At 28.3% G+C, this 22543-nt stretch overlaps 1 protein-coding gene across 1 annotated transcript in view; it reads left to right on the forward strand.

Annotated features, from left to right (window-relative positions):
- Window positions 1-22543, forward strand: part of Gpo1 (glycerophosphate oxidase 1) — a 60603-nt gene that overhangs the window by 36521 nt on the left and 1539 nt on the right. The window contains exons 13-16 of the mRNA XM_087154842.1: window positions 1228-1359; window positions 2521-2679; window positions 5548-5733; window positions 11593-11691. Of these exons, the coding sequence (XP_087010968.1) occupies window positions 1228-1359; window positions 2521-2679; window positions 5548-5733; window positions 11593-11691 (576 nt within the window). The remainder of the gene's footprint in view (window positions 1-1227; window positions 1360-2520; window positions 2680-5547; window positions 5734-11592; window positions 11692-22543) is intronic.

Here is a 22543-nt window from a genome sequence, read left to right on the forward strand (position 1 = left end):
CCCAGAACACAAACATTTAATTATTCTCAAGTTGTAAATTGAATTTTCTTGCTCATTCATTGTTGTTTTTGTACAGTCCATCGTCAATCAAAAACTTGTTTTACTCTGCCATATTTTAATTAAAAAATATTATTTAAAAATGTGAAAAATATACCATTTTCTGATCAAATTGATATTGGTCTGCTATTTTAGAGCATTTTTGTAAAAACTTATTTTTAATTGTATTCGCATTGATAATGGAATTCTCGTGCTAAGCGTGCAGAAAAATGAAATTGTGAGGCAGGCTATGGTGTTTCTACCGGATATAACTAAGATCGTTAAAATGCTGGTACTATTCGAGAATGATGCTCATTTATTTTGCTTCTCTAATCTTTGAAAAGCATTCAAATGAAAAATATATACCCAATGATTTTAAACATCAAAATTTATAAATATTTTTGGTGAAAAGTAACTTAAGGATCTATTTATCCATGCCAGCAGAATTTTTTGTAGTTATCATAACTTAAAAACATTGCGTTTTCAACCCATATAAGAAGGGTTTGAATATAATTTTTTTGGAGCTCAAGAATTTCTAGAATAATTCTCAAATTATTTATAATATTTCTTTAACTTTTTCTTTTTTGTTATTTTATATAACTTTACGTGAAATGATGCACCTGGCCTTAAACAAATTTATCAATTATAACTTGTTTCTGCATGTTGCATGCTACATTTATAATCTCTAAATATAGTAAACTAAAGAATTTTGGTGTGTGTGTCTCCATTATTTTGTCTGTGGGAAAATTGTGATTTTTTACGTTAATTAAATTGGACATATAAATAGAGGACAGTATTGTGGGTATGTATCCATGCTTCTAGATGTCAAATCTCAAATTTTAATTGGTATTTTTATAGTGATTTCTAAATAAGGGACATTTTGTGACTCCTGTAATACTTTTCAATCAATGGTAGGAGCTGATTTTGAAACCTTATTTGGCTGCAACCCCTTATCTACTCAAGTGGCTAAATACAAAGCATAATTTATTTTACTCTCTATTATTTTTTTCTTAAATTTCAATAAAACAACACTGTTTATCTGGAAATGTTTATAAGAATGGTTAATGCTGACTTTAATTTTGCATTTTTTCATTCTAGATTTTTTACTTTCAACATTTTTTATATGTAACATGTAAATAATTAAAAAGAACCTTGAATTGCATTCTTTAAACATCATATGTTTTAACTTAGGTTGCTCAGCACTTAACTAATACATATGGAGATAGAGCTTTTGCAGTTGCTAAATTAGCTTCTTTGACTGGAAAAAGATGGCCAATAATTGGAAAACGTCTTCATGAGGAGTATCCATATATTGATGCTGAGGTGCTTATTTTTTTCTTGATTTTTACTTTAATAATTATTTTATTTAAATACACCTAATCATGCATATTTCATTATTCTGTAGGATATTTATTACATTTAATAAACACATGATAATTTATATGTTTAACATCATAATGAATTTGTTAGTCTGAATGACTAACATGGCAGAAGTTTTTCAAAGAAAAAAAGAATGTTATGCAATGTAAAAACTTATTTAGATTTAAGTGCTTGCCTTTATTTTTAGTCAAAATTTTATGACACATTTCTGACATATATATTTATTTTGTCAAACAGCTGACGATGCCTATGTGTTCTATATTGCCAATCAATTAAATCTAAAATTATGAATTCTGTTTTTTTAATTATATCTACTGATCTAATTACTACTCATTGGCATAAATTTTCTTTGGGGCTTACCTCAAAATAGCCCTCAATTCATCCCTGTTCTGAGCTTTAGATTCTTCATTATTATTTTTCCAAACTCTCTTCAGCATTATGACTTAACCACTTTAATCTCCTTATCCATCAGTCATGATATCAATCTCTTCACACTTTCCTAATTATGTAATTAGTCAAATAAGTTTTGTACTAAAATAATATAAAAATGGTTTTACTTTCTCTAAATTAAGTCAGTTTAATTATTAATTTCACTACTTTATTGATGAATATAAATATTTAAATGTTTCAATGCAAGAACTGAATGTGGTCTGAAACTTTGCTTAGAAATATTTTAAAGGGCTTAAACAAATTAGATTTATACTGAGTATTGCTTATAACTTGTTTTTAAATGAATTTTACCTGAAAGTTACCTGTTTGTAACTAGGACTACTGAGAATAGCTTCTGTTTAAACTACTCATTTGCTATGTGAAGGGTTTTCTACGTGCTGAACAGTAAGAGGGTCAAAATATAAACAAAAATTATAAATTCTCTCAATGTTTAATAAATGATTTGTTTTTTTATTTTATTTTTTTAATTTAAAAAAATTTTTTTAGACTATATTGAAAACTGGAAAAAAATTATATTGAAATATAATTACTTTCTTTCATTCTAGTTTTATTAGACACAAATGTAAGGCAAATTGTGCATCAATAATACTATTCATAGTTTTTAATGAGTTGTAATATAGATAGTTTATAATTTGTTGCTTTCTTTTATATAAGGTAAGATATGCTGTTCAAGAATATGCACAAACTGCAGTTGATGTCATTGCAAGACGCCTACGCTTGTCTTTTCTAAATGTTGAAGCAACTAAAGAAGCTCTCCCAACAATTATTTCAATAATGGCAGATGAACTCAAATGGAGTCGAAGCAAACAACAGGTATTTATTTTTTTATTGTTTAAATGTTTCTTGTTGAACGTTTTTTCATAATTTTAGCAATTTTGCTATTTGGTTATTCGAATTTTACACATTGTTATGATTCGTTCAATATAATATATCTTAAATTTTTAATTCATTTTAAGTTATCAAGTTATCTTTACTTTACCGTAAGAAAATAAATCTAACCAAATATTGCAATTGTCTTGCATTACTTTGCAGTTTTCTTGGATCACTTTTCTAAATTGTTTCTTTCATATAATATGCCTTTTCTTTATGGCTTGTCATACTCACCATCAAAAATTTTGACTTGCAATTTATTACAAACTTAAATTGTCTTGTTAAACTTAAACAAAGAGAACTGTCACTTATTCTACTCTGTTATCATTACTTCAAAAGACCAATTTGTTTGACCTACACTAAAAAGTATCTCTACTGCTTTAAAACAAATTTTTTACTTTAAAGTGTTTTATTTCATAAAACAACCAATTATTTATGTAGGGTGTTCTATAATGAGAGCCCTTAATGATAATTTTTAGAGAGAGAAGAAACAAAAACAATTAAAACTTCATAGACTGCTTGGTTGATACATGAAATAGAAAATTTCAAAGGCCATTGCTTTAATATCTTGCTTGAAAGCACTGTTTTCTTTATTTTAGTTTAGTTTGTTACAGCACTGTCTTTTTCCTTCAATCTTTTAGGCTACAGTTCTGAATATTAGATCTAATGAACTTAAACTTAAATAAAATATCCACTGCAACTGAATTATTTTTCATGGGTCATCTCATGAAAGAAGTTTTTTAATATATGAGGCAGTACAATTTGGGAGGGGTAAAATGTAGGTAACTCTATCTACTTTTTTTAATAAAGTCAGAAAAACAATTTTATCAGAAAACAAAAATTATAAAAATTTTAAGATATGTGTGTTAACAGGACAGCATTTCATCAGGGGACACACTGCCTGCTAACACAAATTGTTTTTCTGACTTTATAAATTGGATAATACAAAAAAACAAATTTGGATTTAGCTGCTTTAAGCGCTTTTCTATTTTGATTTATTATTTTAAATGTTACTTACCTTTTTTGTTTTTTTTTCTGAATTTGTAAATTAGTTTCATTCTTTGATTAGATTTAATCTACCTGATAACTCTTTGTTGATACAGGGCGTCCAGCAAATGACTGACTAGTTTCAAAATTAAAAATCACAGAAATAAAGAGTAATAGAGAAATGAAACAAATGATATATTTATTGTGAAAGCTGTAAAAAATATGTGCAGAAATTAAGGAATTTAGTTACAAGGACAGATAGTGGTGCATGCTATCAATAACTGATTAGCAATGACTGACCATTGTGAACATCTCTAACGTTAAAATATATTTTTAAAAAAATTAGTCCTGCAGGATTAGAAGTTTGGGCCATGTATTTTATTGAATGTTTGTTTTAGGTATTAGAATATCACCCTTTGTTTACTGTTTTATGCCAATTTATTTTCAAGAATTCTATACAGCGTATAATTCCATCTGTTTAGCAACTTTTGTAACTATGTTCCAAAACTTTTACAGCATTTACAATAGGCATACCATTTGCTTCATTTGTCTATCATCCTTTCTTTACAGGAGTTTTTATTTTGAAATCAGTCAGTCACCCTGCAATACTTAATATTTCTGATTTATGCTTAAAATAAAAGTATTGATTTAGATTTTTTAATAGATTAGAAATAGGTACATTTATGTACTTTAATTAATACACAGTCATAAAAGATTGTTGGGCTTAATAGACTATCATGCCTGGCAAGGTATGTAAAAATTTTCACATTTTCAAACCCTAATTCATACCTATAAAACTTAGCTTAACTCAAACTTCAATAATAGTTTTATGCCAGTATTACTTTTCTGCTATCAAATTGAGAGCTCTGGTTTCTTCTCTGAGTTTTAAACCTGTGTTAACAAGATGAAACTGTCAAAAATAGATTCAACTTATATCCTCTACTTTACAAAAGTTAATAAATCAAAGTGGTGACGTAACGTCTATTTATTAAAGTGTACTCATTGCACTTCAACTGTACTGTGGCAACCCAGTGTGCCCAGTACTGAGAGCTCAACAAGGAGACAATAGCCAAAGTTTGTGACTTTGAATACTGCTGATACGGGTATAACACAAAGTAAACTGACACTGTTTAAAACTCTGTTCATTTAGTGGATCAAATAATACTATTTTTATTATGTTTTGCTAAATCTGGAGAATTAAGCTTATAAAATCAAAATCATAGAAGTTTTAAGTAATGTTATACAAATTAATTTTGTTACACACACTTTATCTTTCCTTTTGAACAATATTGCTTGCTTTCTTTAACCCTTACGAATTTTGTTGATGTGCCTCATCTTTTAAAAGGGGTATCCTCGGATCAATAATTAATGAAAACAAGAATATTGATATTTCGACTTAAATATTTACAATTCACTTAGTACCAATTAACTTCTTGAACAAAGCTGTAAGATTTATCTAAATTATTTTTTATTCTGAATGATATTACTGATAATGCTTTGATGTATTTATTATAACATTTATTTTTTAAACTAATATAATAATTTTATTTTTTATTTATTTATTTTTGTTTTTTTTCCCTTTTGTTTACTCATGTTAGCCTTGATGAACTTCCAATGCATTTTTAATTATCATTAAGGATTATTGTAGTAATAAAAATAAAAAAATTTGTCATTTATATGTATGCATGTATTCTGTCATTTATATGTATGTCATCTGTATATTTGTCATTTATATGTGTATTGACATTTATATGTCTGTATGCATTCTTTTTTGCTGGAATATTAAATTGTCTTGCTAATATCTATAATCATTTTCAATTTTAGGAAGAACACAAAAAAGCTCTAGAATTTCTTCAGACTGAAATGGGACAAGATGTTAACCGTCAAGCAAGAGAAACTCCTACTAATTTAACTAAAGAGGAAGTATTTGCATACACAAAAAAATTTCAAACTTTGGATAAAGATAAAAAGGGATATATTACTTTCAGTGACCTTCGACAGAGTATTAAGGTGATTAATTAATGCAAAATGAAATAAATGAAACTGGTTCAGAAAATTTATTTATATGCCAAGTAATTGATTTTTTGAAACAAAAATGGTAGAAACTTGACCTGGTAGTATAAATACTCACTGTTACAAGCTTTTGGGTTCAACTTCTTATTTTTGTCAGGCTTTTTTACCATTCAAACAAATAAATTTCAAACCGTTCAAACAAATAAATTTTAATTAACCAAACATAAGCTTTTCTGGGACATGTTTGAAAACGTTTGGGACAATGTAAATAGCTTATAACAAAAAGCTTGAATTCTTATAATGTATTCTTTGAAGTCCATAATCATTTATTAAGTACTAAGGATTTCTCACTAATTTATTATTTTTATAGATTATAGTACATTATTACATTTATTATGATTTTATCTAATCTGTGCAAAGGTCTAAAAGCAAATTTTATACAGAGTTGTAGTGAGGCAGAAATGCTATTCTGGAACTCTAGTTGAAGTATTATGTTTTTTAAATAATTCTGTCATGAGTTTGAAAGAATAAAAAATAAATTCTTAATTTTTTTTTAAATTAATATATTTTATGCATAGGAACTGAGCATAAAGGAAAGACTGAGGTTTTTCATATTGTAAATTAAGCTGTCTATGTTAAAGAACCAGGGGCTATTTGGGCAAGTTATAATTTGCATTTAGTGCAAGATATTTGCATTTATATTTTATGTATATTATCTAGGGATGTAAAGAATAGTGATTTAGCCGAATACCGAATGTTCGTCTAATACAGAATATTTGACCGTTAAATAGCAACATTTTATTTATAAATATGTTTTGTCATTATTTAAAAATAATCAAAGCTTAACTATGTTATTAGTATGAGGCAAAGGGAAAAAACTATTATAGTTATCCATTAGAAATAATTAAGATAAATAAAAAACTGACTAATAACTACTAAAAAATGAAATTGTAAAGTTGGAAAAAAAAGAGAAATAGGAGAAAAATCCTCATAATTCTAAAAGCAAACTTTTAATACTAAAAATAATATTTTTCGGAAAAGCAGTATCGATAATGCATTAAAAGAGATATAGTGTTGTGATGTTAACTGACTTCATTTTCCGTCATCATTAACAAATGAATGACGACAGTCTTTAGTTATGTAACAGCTGCGCTGCCTCGCGATTCAGAGATTGTATAAGGACTTTACTAATTGATATTTGTTGCTAATCTTCTGTGACCTAATCGCTAGTACTTGATTATTTCATAAATTTTAAATGTCCTTATTTTGATGATGTACTTGCTAAAAAAAGTTCTGAAAAAGAGTTAGCCGCTCATTTGAAACAAGTACTAGAGCATTTGCAAAAAGCAGATCTTTAAAGCAAATAAGGACAAATGTTTAATCAGGGTAACTAAAGTAGATTTTTTGGGCTACCGTATCGATGCAAAGGGCATCCCTACATCAAAAAGTAAAGTAAAAGTGATTCATGCTTTTCTGGTACCTAAAAATAGGTTCCAGTTACAGTCGTTTTTTTGTTTGATAAAGTTTTATAATTGTTATCTAAAAGGTAAGGCTACTAAAGCTGAAGTATTACATGGATTTCTAGATGGGGATTCAGTGTAGAAATGGTCTAAAGTCCAATATGAAGATTTTAGATATTTAAAAGAATCGTTAAGTTCCGAAGTAGTTTTGGTTCCATTTGATGAGAAATTACTGATTACCTTAGCCTGCAATGCCTCTTCATTTAGCGTAGGAGCTGTCTTAAGTCATTTTCTTGATCATAGTAGTTGAGCACCGATAACTTTTTCTTTGTGTACGCTCACATCAACAGAAAGAAACTATGCGCAAACATACAAAGAGAAGTTGGCAATTGTTTTTGGCATAAAAAAATTTCATCATTTTATTTACAAGCATAAATTCGCTATTATAACTGATCATCAGCCCCTGCTTAGAATTTATTTTTAAAAAAAAGCATACTAAAGAAATTTTGTGTCTGCTTATGCTGAGATGGTATTTTATACATAATGCATGTGAATATACTTTAATTCATAGACCAGAAAAAAAATTCAAAATGCTGATTCTTTAAGCAGACTTCCAAAAGAAACTGATAAATTTGAGGTACGAGGTATTGTTTAACGAAGATTTACAAGATCCTCCTCTTCCGACAACAGTAGTTTCATAATTAACTTTGCGCAATCCAACTTTGTTGAGACTTCTAAATTGGATTTTGAGAAGATAGCCAAATGAAAAACCGGATGAAACATTTCAGACTTTTTTATCGAAACGTAACAAACTTTCTGCCCATTGAAATTGTTTATTAAGGGGTAACAGAGTAGTAATTCCGGTGTTGGAAAAATCATGTATTTTCCAAGTTCTACATCTGGGACATCCTGGAATTGAAAGGATTAAAGCTCTCGCACGTTTATATGTATTATGGCCAGGCATGAACTATGACATGGAAATGCATGTTCAGAGATACCAAGAATATCAACAAACACATCATTACCTCCTTAAACTTCAGTTCATCTTTGGGAGATCCGGTGCATCCTTGAGAATCTTGATATAGACTTTGCCAATCTATTCCAGAGATAAGCGCATTCCTTTTCGTAGTAGGTGCCATGTCAAAGTGAATAGAAGTGTGTCATATGACTTCAGCATCCGCCTCTGCAACAGTCCTCCGACAAATTTTTGCTACCCATAGAATACCTGAAGTCATCGTTTCCGATAACAGAGTCCAGTTTCAAGCATGAGAATACCAGACTTTCTTGGAGAGGAATCTCATCTAAAAGGTTATGATCGCTCCAAGACGTCCGTCCTGAGAAGGTCAAGCTGAAAGAACAGTCAAGACCGTGAAAGATTCACTAAGATGTATCGTGAAAGGAAATTGGAAGAAACATCTAGCGAAATTCCTTCTTCAACAACATTGCACTCTTACCATGACAATAGGTCCTAGTCCTGCAGAACTGCTGATGGGCAAGAAGCTGAGAACTGTGTTAGATAGACTCCATCCAGATCTGACGGTTGAGAGAAAGTTGAGCCAGGAACAAGATGTGTGTAAAAAATATGGCGATTTTCTTCAAAGATCGTTCAGTGTTGACCATCCAGTTTTTGTGAAGAACTATAAACAAGGTCCAAAATGGTTTCCAGCAACAGTCATTAAACCCACGAGTCCAGTTTCTTACCAAGCTGTTAGAACAGGTGATGATATAGTAAAACATCATGTAGATCAAATGCAAAAGTATATTCCTGATCATATGATCATTTCTTCTGATCCTAGTGTAGTATCCCTGTCTGGTGAGTCACAGAGTCCTGAGATTGAAGTACTGTCTTCAATACCTACTCGTGTGAATTCTCAGAGTACTGTAGTTGAGCCTACAATCTCGAAACTAGAGTCGTCTTCTGTTCCAGTACCAGAACAGACTTCAAGAACTTTGAGACCAAGACATACTATCGTTCGACCAAGCAGGTTCAAGGACCAGTTCAAAGTATTGTGTTGTGAGCTGACGTCACTTTCCATCATCAATTACGACAATCTTTCTTTAAGGAACAGCGAGCGGCACTGCCTCACAATCCAGAGAGTATAAAAGGACTTTACTAATTTATGTTTGTTGCTAATCTTCTGTTACCTAATTGCAAGCGTGTTATTTTGTAATACATATGTGTTTTTGTTGGTAATTAAATATACTTATAAGTTATCATGACTCTTCGTTGAGGATACCTTTTCAATGATCCACACAGTTAACATATAGTTTCTAGTGTCATGATAAAAATGCTGATAAAAGAAAAGCTTACAAAAAAGCAAAAAGGTAATAGAAGAAAAATTTGTTGTTCTTAAAATATAATTTTAATGTTGAAAATCAGAGTTTTCTATGTTATTGGTTATCTCTTTTGCGGTACAGAAAAAGTGACAGTGAAAGAATTAAGTCTATTAGAAATGCTTTGCTAAAATACTGCTCTATAGTAAAAACAGAAAACAGCAAAAACAAAACAACAAAAAAGCAAAACAAAAATATTCTCAATTTTTAAAAGAGAAAATGTTGAAAAAGCAGCGAAATTGATTTGCCTAAATTTAATTTTAAAACTAAGTCAGTTGTACAAAACTCATGGTTAAGTATAAAGTAATCTAGTTTAAATTCTTTAAATTTCGTTCTTTTATATGCCTTTCAGAACATAAATTTTCAAGTTTTAGAACTTATATATGTGTAAAAACTATTTCTTATAATGTATAGTAAAAGATACGATTTTAGATTACTCTTTATCAAATAAATTCAAATTCCAAAAAAAAGGAAAAGCTTTGTTGAAAAATACTTAGCTGATTATTTGGCCGTGTATTCTGCAAAAGGGCTGAATATTCATTACATTCGAAATATTATCCTCTGTTCATTTTGCAGGTGAAAAAACTATGAAACAATCTGAACAGCGTTTAATCTAATGTATGAAATTTTATGTAATAAGAGATCTTCTTGATTTCTAAATGTTTATCATATTAAGAAATTTCACACAAAAACACACCTTTTAAGCAATTCTCTCAATACTAATTAAGATGGGAGGACATATCTTTTTGTTGTTACATACACTAGAAGCTCAACTATCCAGAATGCTTGAGAATCATATAATTCCAGATTGATGAAAGTTCTACATACTTGAGCATTGAAAGTCTCAGTTTTCAGCCTTACCATCTTTTTCAAAAAAGGTGCCACTCCTCAATAAGAGTGAGCCTCTATAAATTAGTAATGGTAAATGATCCATAAAAAGTTTTAAAATATAAATAAAAAAGTAAAATTGCAAAAATGAAAATGTAATCGAAGAATCCTTTTTATTACTTAACTTTTATTCATCTACCATCTGTTTTAATTATTCAATGTCAAAAAACCTTCAAAAACCTCTGTTTTCCATGTATCCATATTTACTGAAAAATGTCCAGGGCACAATAAAAACCCTTATGTAAGAACGGTTTATAGATTTACACAAAGAGGGAGTGCTTTTTTAACTTTTTTTTAAAAAATTGCTGATGGTTTCTTTTTATACTTATATGTATGCTTGCATTGTTTCACAATTTTAGTGAAAGAATTCCTCACATTTAGTACACATTAACAAAAACGTAAATCACTATATATTTCGTTATAGCTTAAAATAAGTGTATGAAAGAATTAGAAATTAATATTTTAGCATATTAATAAAAGTTATTTCAAGAATCAAAAGAAACTATTGTTTTCAAAAGCTTACAAAATATGAAAGTTAGATTTTATGTGTTTTAAGGACAGCAACAAGTTTTGCTTTTCGACTTGTAAATCCTATGTCCACTTTGCAGAGGTTTATAAACACGCAAATAAAACAGTAACAGTTATCATTAATAAATAAAGTTACCTAGGAAACACAACTATATTATTTATTGTCAGATAGATGCAATACAATACTGCTGTGCTGGAAAATGCTAGACTCCTGAATCCTATCCACTAATTTTGGAGCTAATGCTATATAAGATTGATTAATATTCTATCTAACATTTGAACATCTAAAATTATTATCTATTTCATTACTTTTGGTCTGGCAATACCTTTTTGTGAAAGAACACCTTATATTATAAATAGAGATTTATTTATAAAAGAGAACAATTAAAATATTCCACAAAATATCTTTTTTTTTACCAATGTAGTTTTATGCCAGAAAATTTAAAAAAAATATTATTAAAGCTAATTCCATTTGCAAACGAAAAACTGGGAAAACTTTTTATCAACTGTTGTCAAGGTTACAAGGATTGTTTACATCGCCATCCTCTTGTTTATTGTTATAAAATACTATATATTTCTTAAAAACTAATTACCAACACTTCTTTTTAGAAGCTTTCTTTAATTATAGCTCATTAATTCTTTTTAGGCTCAAGGGGAAAAAGTTGATGATGACGCCTTACATGATATGATGAATGAAGTGGACTTAAATAAAAATGGTCAAGTTGAATTGGGAGAATATTTGGTTGTAAGTATTAAATTTGTGAAATATGAAGGACATTATAAGATACATATATATTTTAAGGATTTTAAACAAATCCCTTTTCTCTATTTTAAAATGCTGACTTGTATAATTGTTGAAGGTAGTAAATAATTCCATATTCTTATATCCATTTTTGTCTTAGATGCACCAAATCTATTAAAGAAATCCAAATTTAATTGTTTATCTATATCTATAACTCATAATCAAAGTTGGTTTCGGTTATAAATTTTTCAACATTTATCCTAAATAGCTTAATTTCATCGTCTAAATGTCACTCACAGTCTTAATGTGTGACTAATCATTTAACTTATAGTTTAAGATTTAAAAATCTTAGGCCAACTATTATATACAAAACAGTATATGCCACTTTTTATACAATGCTCCATAATATAGTCTCACTGTGGTTTGGGGTAAATTATATACAACATGAAAAACTTTATTTTGAAGCAGAAAGAGGGAAAATTCTCCACTGATAATTACTTTGTATTTAAATCAATATTTAAATTCAGAACCCCTAATTAAATTGTGAATAAACCTAAAATACAGTTAAAGAAAATTACAGGTCCACTAATGGTTTTATTTTTAATAATAAATTTTATTAGCCCATAATTTTTAGAAATAGTTTATTTTTAAGTAATAAATAAAACTATAGCATGCTGATTTTATTTGTAGGTAAGAGAATTTGTGCATTATTTTAATATTATAATAATTTTAGAAATAAAGAATAATTAATGTAAACTATAGCTCCAAAATGGCACCTAATGATTAACCCTCTTGGTGGCGCTTACTTGAAATAATTTTACTCTTAGAAGGGCAGGCATAGTTAACAGAATTCTACCTGAAACGTCAAGGGTCAGACAATGAGAATGCCTCCCCCCCTTTTTTTTCCATTTGCTGTTAAGGGAATTATTCACGCTCTATGTGGTCAGCCAAGGGAATGAATGACAGTTTGATTGATGAAACCCGTTTTGAAGTTTACTTTTCAACTATCTTTTTTTAATCCTTGTGCAAAAAAAGCAATGTTTGTTTCCAGAATGTTTTAATCTTTTTACAATTTATATTTAAAAGACATAACTGTATGGTCCTCACCTTCCTCATTGATAAAGATTATTAGATAAATTTTATTCCAGTTTTTTAAAAAATAACTCAAAATAATAAATATAAAAAAAGTTTAAAACAATATTATGTAGTTGATGTTTCTTTCTTTTTTATTATTAGATTTTTATTGATTTAGTGTTTATCATCACTATGCATATTATTTATAATTGCTTTTAAGATCCTTTAATTTTCTATTTTATATTTTTTTTACATTTTTTTATATTTAATTTTGCAGTGTAGCAATCTTTTTCTTTTATTTAATCTAAACCATGATATTACTTTTAAAGAAATGACATGGCTTGATAACCCTTTGATAAAATGCTTAATTATTGAAGTCTGGATAAATATTTTTTAAATATTTGCCCTATAAAATTTTGTTCTTCCATTAAGGATTCGTAAACTGAAGTAGCATCAATCACATTTATAGCCTTTCTTAGAGAGAAAATATAGTTCATTTTTTTCCCTATTTCTCTGCTGCTTGGTCTTTATAGACAATTGTTTCCAACATTTTCGATTTTGTAACACATGCGCTATCAATTAAACAGAATTGCTTTTTTTTCTTTTTAGTTAAAGTCCTTATACAGTTGCCCCCACTTAATTGCATAACTGATATTTGAATAACCCGCTTAAAGTAGAATTTTGGAGAACCAAAATATATTCTATAGAAAAAAATATTTAAATTCTCCGCTTAAGCAGCTATTTAAGACTTTTTTTTATCCTTGCCTAAAAGTAACTACTTAAAAGAAAAAATTTTCCTCATTTTTTTTAAGTGTAGTTTTTTTAAGTATTTTTTTAAGTGAAAATTCTTACTTAAAGCAGATTGTGGCCCAAATAAACATTGGTGTTGTTGAAAACGAGCACACTCCCTAATCACCCTAAAAAATTATTCTTTGTACAACTCAATAAAAAATTTAGTTTTAAACTTTAATATAAGAAGATATCCAAAGAGCATTCATTTTCACATTTCTTTACAGTTCTCCAATTTTTTTCAGGTTTTATATTGATTTGTGGGTGGATACCTAGAGAGAAATTATTATTTAAAGTAGGTTTGATTTTAAATAGGCCAATGTTTCAAACAAATTGAATTTGAAAAATTTTGGCGAAATCTTTTTTTTTGTCTTCATATCTATGAATATTTAATAGTATTAGTCACATTGTGCATGCCATAGACATTGCAAGGTATAAACTATAAGGTAATGACTAAGAGAATAGCTTGAAACAAGTTTAAAATTAAAATCTTAAGTGGTTAATGGCAAAAGTTTTTGAGAATTTCCTCTTGTTGTTTTTGTTTAAAATCTCTACCTTTTTCAGTCTAAAGAAGAATAAGGGAAGAACATAAACTTAAATTTGCTATTGATTTCAACATATTTTTCAGTATTATTTTTATTGGACTTTTGAATTATATAAATTTTTGATTTTATAACAAATCATTAATTGAACAAAAAAAAAGAAAAGAAAATTGTTTTAGCAATAAAAATAACGGACCTATAATAAACAAACGTAAATTTAAAAAAACCCAAAGATCATAGTCTACATTTATGAATTTATATCCTTGAAATGGTTCTATTTTTAGGATTTCTTCATAATTATTTATATATCCAGTCTCTATGCATATCAGTAAACACTATTGGAAAAAATTGCAGATTAATCCAAAATATCTCCAACACACAGTGATCAAAAAGTTTTTTTTTTTCAATTTCTTGCTAACTTATGATCCAATCTATCTTCCCTCAAAAGTATGAATAATCATATATCCTTTGCATACGCCAAGTTTAAAAATATGTAGCCATACTAAACAGAATTTGAACCTAATTTTCAGTTAGCATGTAATAATATGACCAGGCTTAAAATTTCAATCAGGAAAACTAAATATTTCATTCAAATTTCATATTTTGTGATTTAATTTAAATGTTGGTTTCTGTAATGAAAATCATATATTTTAGTTTTAAAAAAATCACTTTTTAATAAGAAAGTATTCTCAGAATGAAACAATTTTCTACTCGTAATGTAAAAAAAAAAGAAGAAAAAATTAGCATTCCTATGCTTATGTTTTAATTCTCTATATTTCTATAAAATTTCAATTTCCTTTTTTTATATATTCACATTTATTGGAAGCTCACTAGAGTAAGATCGTAATGTATGTTGCAGGCTTGCTTCACACTCCTTGCATATATTTTCTTTCACAAAATATTTTTCAAATCTGATTAATTAAAATATATTCAGCATTAACAAAATCCAAACTAGTATTAAAAGTCTAGAGTTAAGATTACCAAAAGAATTTCTTATATGTACACTTGAGAAATTTTTAAAAATAAAAATTATTTTAAAGTGGTATTTAATTTGATAAGAAGTAACGCATTGAAGAAAATCTTTTTTACAAACTACTATTCATAAATTTCAGGTAAGAGCTTTATAAAAACGGGTTTAAAATCCTTCATTTCTAAAATCAACAAAATTTTTTCATTAAATAGAAACTATGTTATGATGACTGATGAGCAATATAATTGTATACTCAGTAAACACGAATATAACTGTATTGATTCTGATACCATTATTAAAATTTCAATTTTATAAGTTAATAAAACATTTATTCTGAAATAAGAATAAAAATCAGATTGAGAAGCTGTAAACGAATTATTTTCAATTTAGTTAGGAATTAGTGATCTAGAAAAAGGAAGAAACAAACATTATTCAAGAAATCACAAACGCAAAAACTTCATGAAATTCCAACAACACCAATGAGAGATAATTTTTTAAAAGTTTTTGCATCAGAAAAGTTTTGGAGTTAATAATCTTTTTAACAATTAAATATAGTGCGAAAATATTCCATGTCACAAAAATTATTTTAGAGTTTGAGAATGATCTATTTTCAGCTTTTGGGAGACTTGAAAGAGAGTATATACTCCCTTTATTTACACTACTTCGAAGTTTTATATTAAATCTACTTTTACTAAACGATATGCTTTTAGTTATTTTATTAGTGAACTGTAGGGAAAAAAAAAGAGGTAGCATATTTCATTTTGAGCTTTCTTTTTAAGCAATAATACATTCTAAGTGAAACTGAAGTTATTCTAGGGTCAACACGATAATTAGAGTTAGTTTTCAAGGAGCGAAAGCAAATGTTGCAAGAAATTTTTTGAAGAATTATTTTCTAAGATGACAATAGTTTTAATATAATGCATGGGGCAATGGAAGATTGGTGTTTCGAAAGATTTACTTCTCTGCAAGGGGTCATTTCCTGTATCGCAGCCCAGTAGTTGCTAATTGTATGGAACAGGTATAAGAAAAATTCTAAGCTTTGTACATTTCTGGAGAGAAGATAAATCACTCTCTGAATCCTTGACACTCTGTTTTTAAACCTAGTCTTTAAATTTCTTTCTTTTCTGAGTGTCGGCTTACAAGAAAGCGTTTCTAAAGAAAAATGATTGCATCCTAGTTTTCTGTGAGAAACTTATTTATATATGTATTTTGAAAAAGGAGGGGATGGAATTTAACTAACAATAAACAAATTACAACCAAACATTTAATTTACTGTCAAAAATTTTAAAGTAGTGCTTACAAATAAAATACTTCCATAGCAGGAAAATAAAATTTGAAAATGAAATGTCCTTTAAAAATGAGCCTTAAAAATAGAAAAGCAATAAGAAATAAAACTTAACAGTTGAATCTACTAATATACCTTATTGAAAAATATTATACTTTTAGATTCATTGTCAAGGCTCATCTTAAAGAATTCATGTTCAAAATTGCAACCATCGTCAGAAAGTACATATACTTAAAATTATAAATATACTTTTTGGTAAATTTTCAATTTCAAGTTTGAAAAACTCATTAATTCATTGTGTATATATATATATATATATATATATATACAATAACTAGAATTTTAGAATCTTTTGCAAAATTGTATTGCAAACGGAGATATTTTTATTGTGACACCTTCAACGATGTTTTCTATAATTTTAACCACAACCAAATCGTACATTCTTACTCACGATGATAACTTTTAATAATGGTGGAAATTTTCTTCCTCCCTTCTTCATCAAAGGTTGACTAATTAAACTTAACTCTCTAAACAAGCAAAGGCTGTTACATTTTAAGTTTTATGCGATAAATTTTACATAGTGGTGTTTTTCGACTAAATATGGATCAATTTAGATAAGCAGAATTGTACCTTAGAAATTGCAAGACCGTCATATTTAATATTTTTAAAACAAATGTGTTGTTGCCAAATTCCTTCGAACGTAAATTCATAAGGAAAAAAAATTAAACATTTTTTAAACCTTTCGCAATGCTATATTAACATATATTTATTTTGCTAAATTATCTAGTAAAAGTATTTTTTTAAATTTCTCTAATATTCATTTTTGAAATTTTTTTTGTACACCTTACTAAATAAATACTAGATTGTTTGCCCTTTTTTTAGGTCAAGTAATAGTAAAAAACTGTGTAATACAAAAAAGACTAACTTTGTGTAGCCTTTTCCTTTTATTATTGTCCTTAATATGTACTGATTATAATTAAATCAGAAATTTGAAACAAATACATAAGAATAGTATTATTACAAAATTTTGAAAGAAAAATAGCTATTAAAAATTATTTTATACTCTATCTTTTACCTAGTCTTGTTTTTGTGTAGTAAAATGAAGTTAGTTAGTTCATTTTTAAACAATATTAGTTTATTCAATGATAGATAACTTCATGAGGAAAGGGAAGACTTCTAAGTAATTTCTTGTTGAATAACATAAGCTATCCGAAATCCATGCTAATATGCATTTCATTAAATTCCTTTATTATGACACAATAAAACAAGTTTCTTATTTAGTTTGCTCACATCATCAGTTTTGCTCACATCATTAATAAATCACTTGATAGTATTCGACTTATTTAAAATTGTCACAAGAAGTAGCTGGAAAAAATTGTTTCAAAGTATTATTATATGGTTTTTATATAAACTTAAAACTTTAATTAAAATTGAACTTAAACAGATATTTAATCTTGTCGGTTTCTTTGTAGTTATAGTAAGTTATTTTTTAAAAAATTCAATAACTGTCTTTCATATTCTGTTCAATTTTTTTTTTTTAATTTTTTTTCTGTATAAATTTCAGATATGATAATTCAAAGGAAATGCTTAAAACATGACAAAAATTTTTTTTTTTTGCATTTCCTTCTATGCTTGAAAACTTTTAGAATAATGTGGAGAGAAAAAAATGACACCGATTAAAAGAATGTTTGCAAAGTAAAATTTTAACATTTCGAAATTAGTAAACTTGACAAATAAGTAAGGTGTACTAACTGGCAGTTTGAAAGAAATAAAATAAGTCAAAATCTAAACTAAATTAAAATCTCTTCCAATTGAGTTCACAAAATAAAATTCAAGAATTAATATTATGAAAATATCAAATTTACAGTACGTATAATGAAACTGCAGAACATTATTAATAGAGATATTTTAAAACTTATTCAAAATAAATGAATATTTAATAATAAAAAATTTAAAAGTAGTTTGCAATAATATATTTTATTTTCCTATTTTACTAATTTTACCAAGAAAAACTTCAATTAAAAAAATAAATAAATAAAACGGCAATGGAAGCAACGAAATGCTTGATTTAGTATTAGCAAAATAAATAAATACAATTAAAAAAATTACATAAAATAAATTTTTTCCCTTTCACCGCAAACTTTTGCTATCAGTACAATTTAACTACTAATGTACCATGAACTCTAAAATAAACTCATAACTCCTCTGTTATAGTGATTTATGATGACAGCTATCCCCACCTCTCAATTAGTACCCAGTTGGCAGTTGTAGGGGAAGGAAAAAAATACCAGCCAAAAACTCGGGTTCGCCGCTACAGAGACAGACAGGCAACCCGAGTTATTTCGGGCTTGCCGCTTTAGGTGTAGAAATCATGCCCGAGTTATTTCAGGTCTGCCGCCAGGAGGGTTAATTGTTCAACTTGTATCAAAATCCTCGGGCCGGGCAAGGTTGACTCAGCCTTTCATCCCCTTAGTGGGTCGTTAAATGAGTACCAAGCATGCCTGGGAAACTAAACACTGGGGGTTTCGCGTTCAGCTGACAACTTAACCGGAACATCTGCTCCTGCACTCCAGAGCCCAAGATCAAGAAAACTGAGATTGGCACAGTAGGCTTTGGCCCACTATGGGCTGTCGTGCCACTGAGTTTAGTTCAGTTTTTTAGTATCAAAATCCATGAGAGCAAATGTGCCCTGTCTTTATACTAAAAATGAACATTACGGAACTTTGATTTGACTCTAGACAGCTAATGAAAATATATTGAGAAAGAAAATATATTCGGATGTAAATTTTGTTGGACCTTACTTCATCTGAGACTTAAGCTGAGAAAAACTGAAATAAGACTGAAAAAAGTTGGCCATCAGTCTTCAAACAATAAAAGAATAAAATTTTGTAATTTTTTTATCTGTACTAACGCCTTTACCTTAAAGCTGTAACTGTTGACCTTGGATTTAATTTGAATATTATTTCTCCTAAATTTATCTGAAATCAGGATATTAAACAATCTTCCTTGGTCCTTTATAGCTAGGAGTTCTGATCATAGGTTTGAATTTTCTGTTGCTAAAATCATTCATTTCTGTCATTCATTCATTTCTCTTTAGTCACTGACCTTGATTTCTGGGTATTATATCATATTTTAAAAAATTTTAATTTAATTCATCACTTTTTTAAAATCACATTCTTTCCTAATATTTGGAAGTATATTTTATTTTAATCTTGCCCACCTCATACTCTCATCATCCCCCCACTACACATATTTCTTATCTTTGTTAGATTATCTTGTTTGTGCTTGTTCCCCATTCCATATTGGTTAAACTACTTTTTTTTCATGTTGCAACTTGTTTGTAATTTTTTTCTTAGATCCATTCTTTGTTTCGACACTAAACTAAACTAATGAACTATTTGATGTTTGTTTTTAAGGCATTATTTGTGTTTTATTCGCATTGTTTAACATTATTCATACATAACACAAAGTATATCCGCTATAATTTTGATTTTCAGTCTGGTACTGGCTCATGATCTTCTCCAAACTATTCTAAATATTTTAATCTACTTGTATTCGTTTCCAATTCACACTTTCTACTTTTCCTTTAACCACCTTGTTTATGATAGTTTATTTTTTGCACAATGATGTAATACTAGTCCAAAATGTTGTCATTGTTTGTTCTTTTAGTTATATGGCCAGCTTATTAGCATTTTAAGCATTTAATTCTCTTGATTACATCAAAAATTTCTGTTTACTGCCTTATATATGTTGCCCACTTTCTGTCTTCTAATTCGGAATCTTTAGGCCTGTTTAGACGATCCAATTTCTTGGACAGAGATTGATTGATATTGATGGAAACTTGTTAGGCTTTGAGCTTGGATCGATTCTCTGAGCGTTAAATGAAAATTTCCCCATTATCTTTATGTCTCTCAGCCAGTGTTCCTTCCGTTACTAATGATTCACCACATTTTCTATGTTTTGACATAATAGTAAACAATCATCCAAGTACTTGAACGATAGTAGAGCATGTTCTACTTTCCATCCAAGTTTTTTCCCTCTTAACCAATCAGCTTCTCAAGTCGTCTCAACAAACAGACATCAGATTGTGTCATTTTGTTGTTTCTTTTCATATATTTTAGAGAAAATAAGTTAATCTGTTGCGGTCTATTTGTATTCTTATGATTTTATTTGAATTTATTCAGTAATTTTTAAGTCATGTAAGTATGATTTTATAATGTTGAATATGAACAATGCACATGCGCAAGTTTTTCTTCTGACCAATCAATGACATTCAAGAACTTGGATAGTGTCGACAAATCATCCAATTTCTTGGACAGAGAAATTCTACCAGTTTCTCAGATTCAAGAACTTGGACCGTGTAAACAGGCCTTTACTACACTTCTTGGTGGTGTTCTAAGCCTTTATAAGGATCAGCTTGTAAGGATCCAAGTTTTTTCTGCCTGACTAAGTAAGTTTGTGTAATACGCATTGGTTAAAAACTTTTCTCTTTGACCAGAATAACCTATTGCTCTTTAATATATTATTATTGCTAAAATTCTGACTGCTTTTGATTTTTCCTTTAATTTTATACATGATGTTGTTCACCCATCATTGTCTCAAATAACTCTCTGTACTTCTTAGGTTCTGTTGATTTTGTTTTGATTTATTTCTTGGTAGAATAAGCATTAAACATTATCTTAGTTTTCTGAAACTTCATTTTAAGTCTTGCTTGGGTATTGGCTTCTGATAAATCAATAGTTATTTATTTTAGTTCCTTAAGATTGTCTGAGATAATTACATTATCAGCAAAAGAAAGATAGCAATGATATTCTCCATTTATCTGAAGTCTTTTTCTACTCTTATTTAGTGCCTTGACAAACAATCATCAAAACTACACAAATGTGAGCAATTTAAGTGATACTGTGTATCCTTGTTATACTCCTTTTTCCAGTATGATTTTAGCTTTCCTGTTACCAATTCCGATTGTAACCACCTTACTGTATATGGTTTAAATGATGTCTCAAGGCCAAAAAGCAGAGAAGAATTTCATATTCATTACACTGTTTGACTAGTTCCCTGATTGTTGATGTCTTAAACCTGCTTTCTTCTTCTCTGTGTTGAGTTCAAAACTTTTTCAGTCCACTTGTCTGACTTTTCTCTCTCTCTACCCTTTTTTCTTCCACAATGTCCTTATTGGCACATTTTATTGTTAGTGTTTATTATTGTGTTTCTCTTTTCTGAAGCTAAATAGAAACATTTACTTTTGATACCAACTTTTTTGAGATACCAACTGCTAAGTATAACTTAGCTTTATATCAATTTTTAAACTAAAAAAGAAAACTATACACACATGGTTCCATGGACCTGTTTACATATTTCAAGTTTTTTTTTTATTATTAAACTTCTTATAAATAAAAGTTATGCTTATTATTTAACAAAAAATTTTAAGATTATGCTAATGTATATACACTATGCACTCCTAGGAGTAGTAATGGCATCTCAGAACTATTGTTTTTAAAACCTTGTTGTAAAATTTGCTAGCACGAACATGATTTCACCCAAATGTAATAAATATTTATTATGATTAAAAAAAATTAAATTATAAGGTATGAAGAAACTGAACTTCAAATTTCAAAATTTTAACAAAATTGGTTAAATAGTTCCCAAAACTAATTAACCAATTTTATTTGAATTATGAATTTTGACATTTGAAGTTACATTGTTTGAGAAAAAGTAAAAAGTTCTATGCTGCAAATCAATATTTTTCAATCATTATTAAATTGTATAGTTTTTTGAAAAATTTTTTTTGCATAAAATCTTCCGGTTTGCTAGTTTTAATTGTGGTGCATAATTCTTTTAATTTGTGCAATTAGGAGATATTAAGAACATTGCAAAAATTTCAATTTCTTTAAACATTCAGATATTCCTCCAAGTAAACTACTAGTATCATATTCTCCATATTACAGCTACCCACTCCTGTATGTTAAGAGTCAAAATTCCAAATCCATAGGAGTATGTTATGTTTTTGTTAATTTATAATCTGTATTAATTAATTAGCATATTTAATGTTTTCTTCTCTAATCATTAAAGCTACATCTTTAGTCTGTTAAATTCTCATCATCAAATCCAAAGCTCTTCAGGGGGATATTTTTATGTTTGCCATCTCTACATAAATATAAAATTATGCATAAATGTCAGGGCTGATACTAACCT

This window comes from Parasteatoda tepidariorum, chromosome 11 (genome assembly GCF_982258835.1).
Source record: "Parasteatoda tepidariorum strain Cologne lab strain chromosome 11, Ptep-v5.0, whole genome shotgun sequence".
NCBI lineage: Eukaryota > Metazoa > Arthropoda > Arachnida > Araneae > Theridiidae > Parasteatoda > Parasteatoda tepidariorum.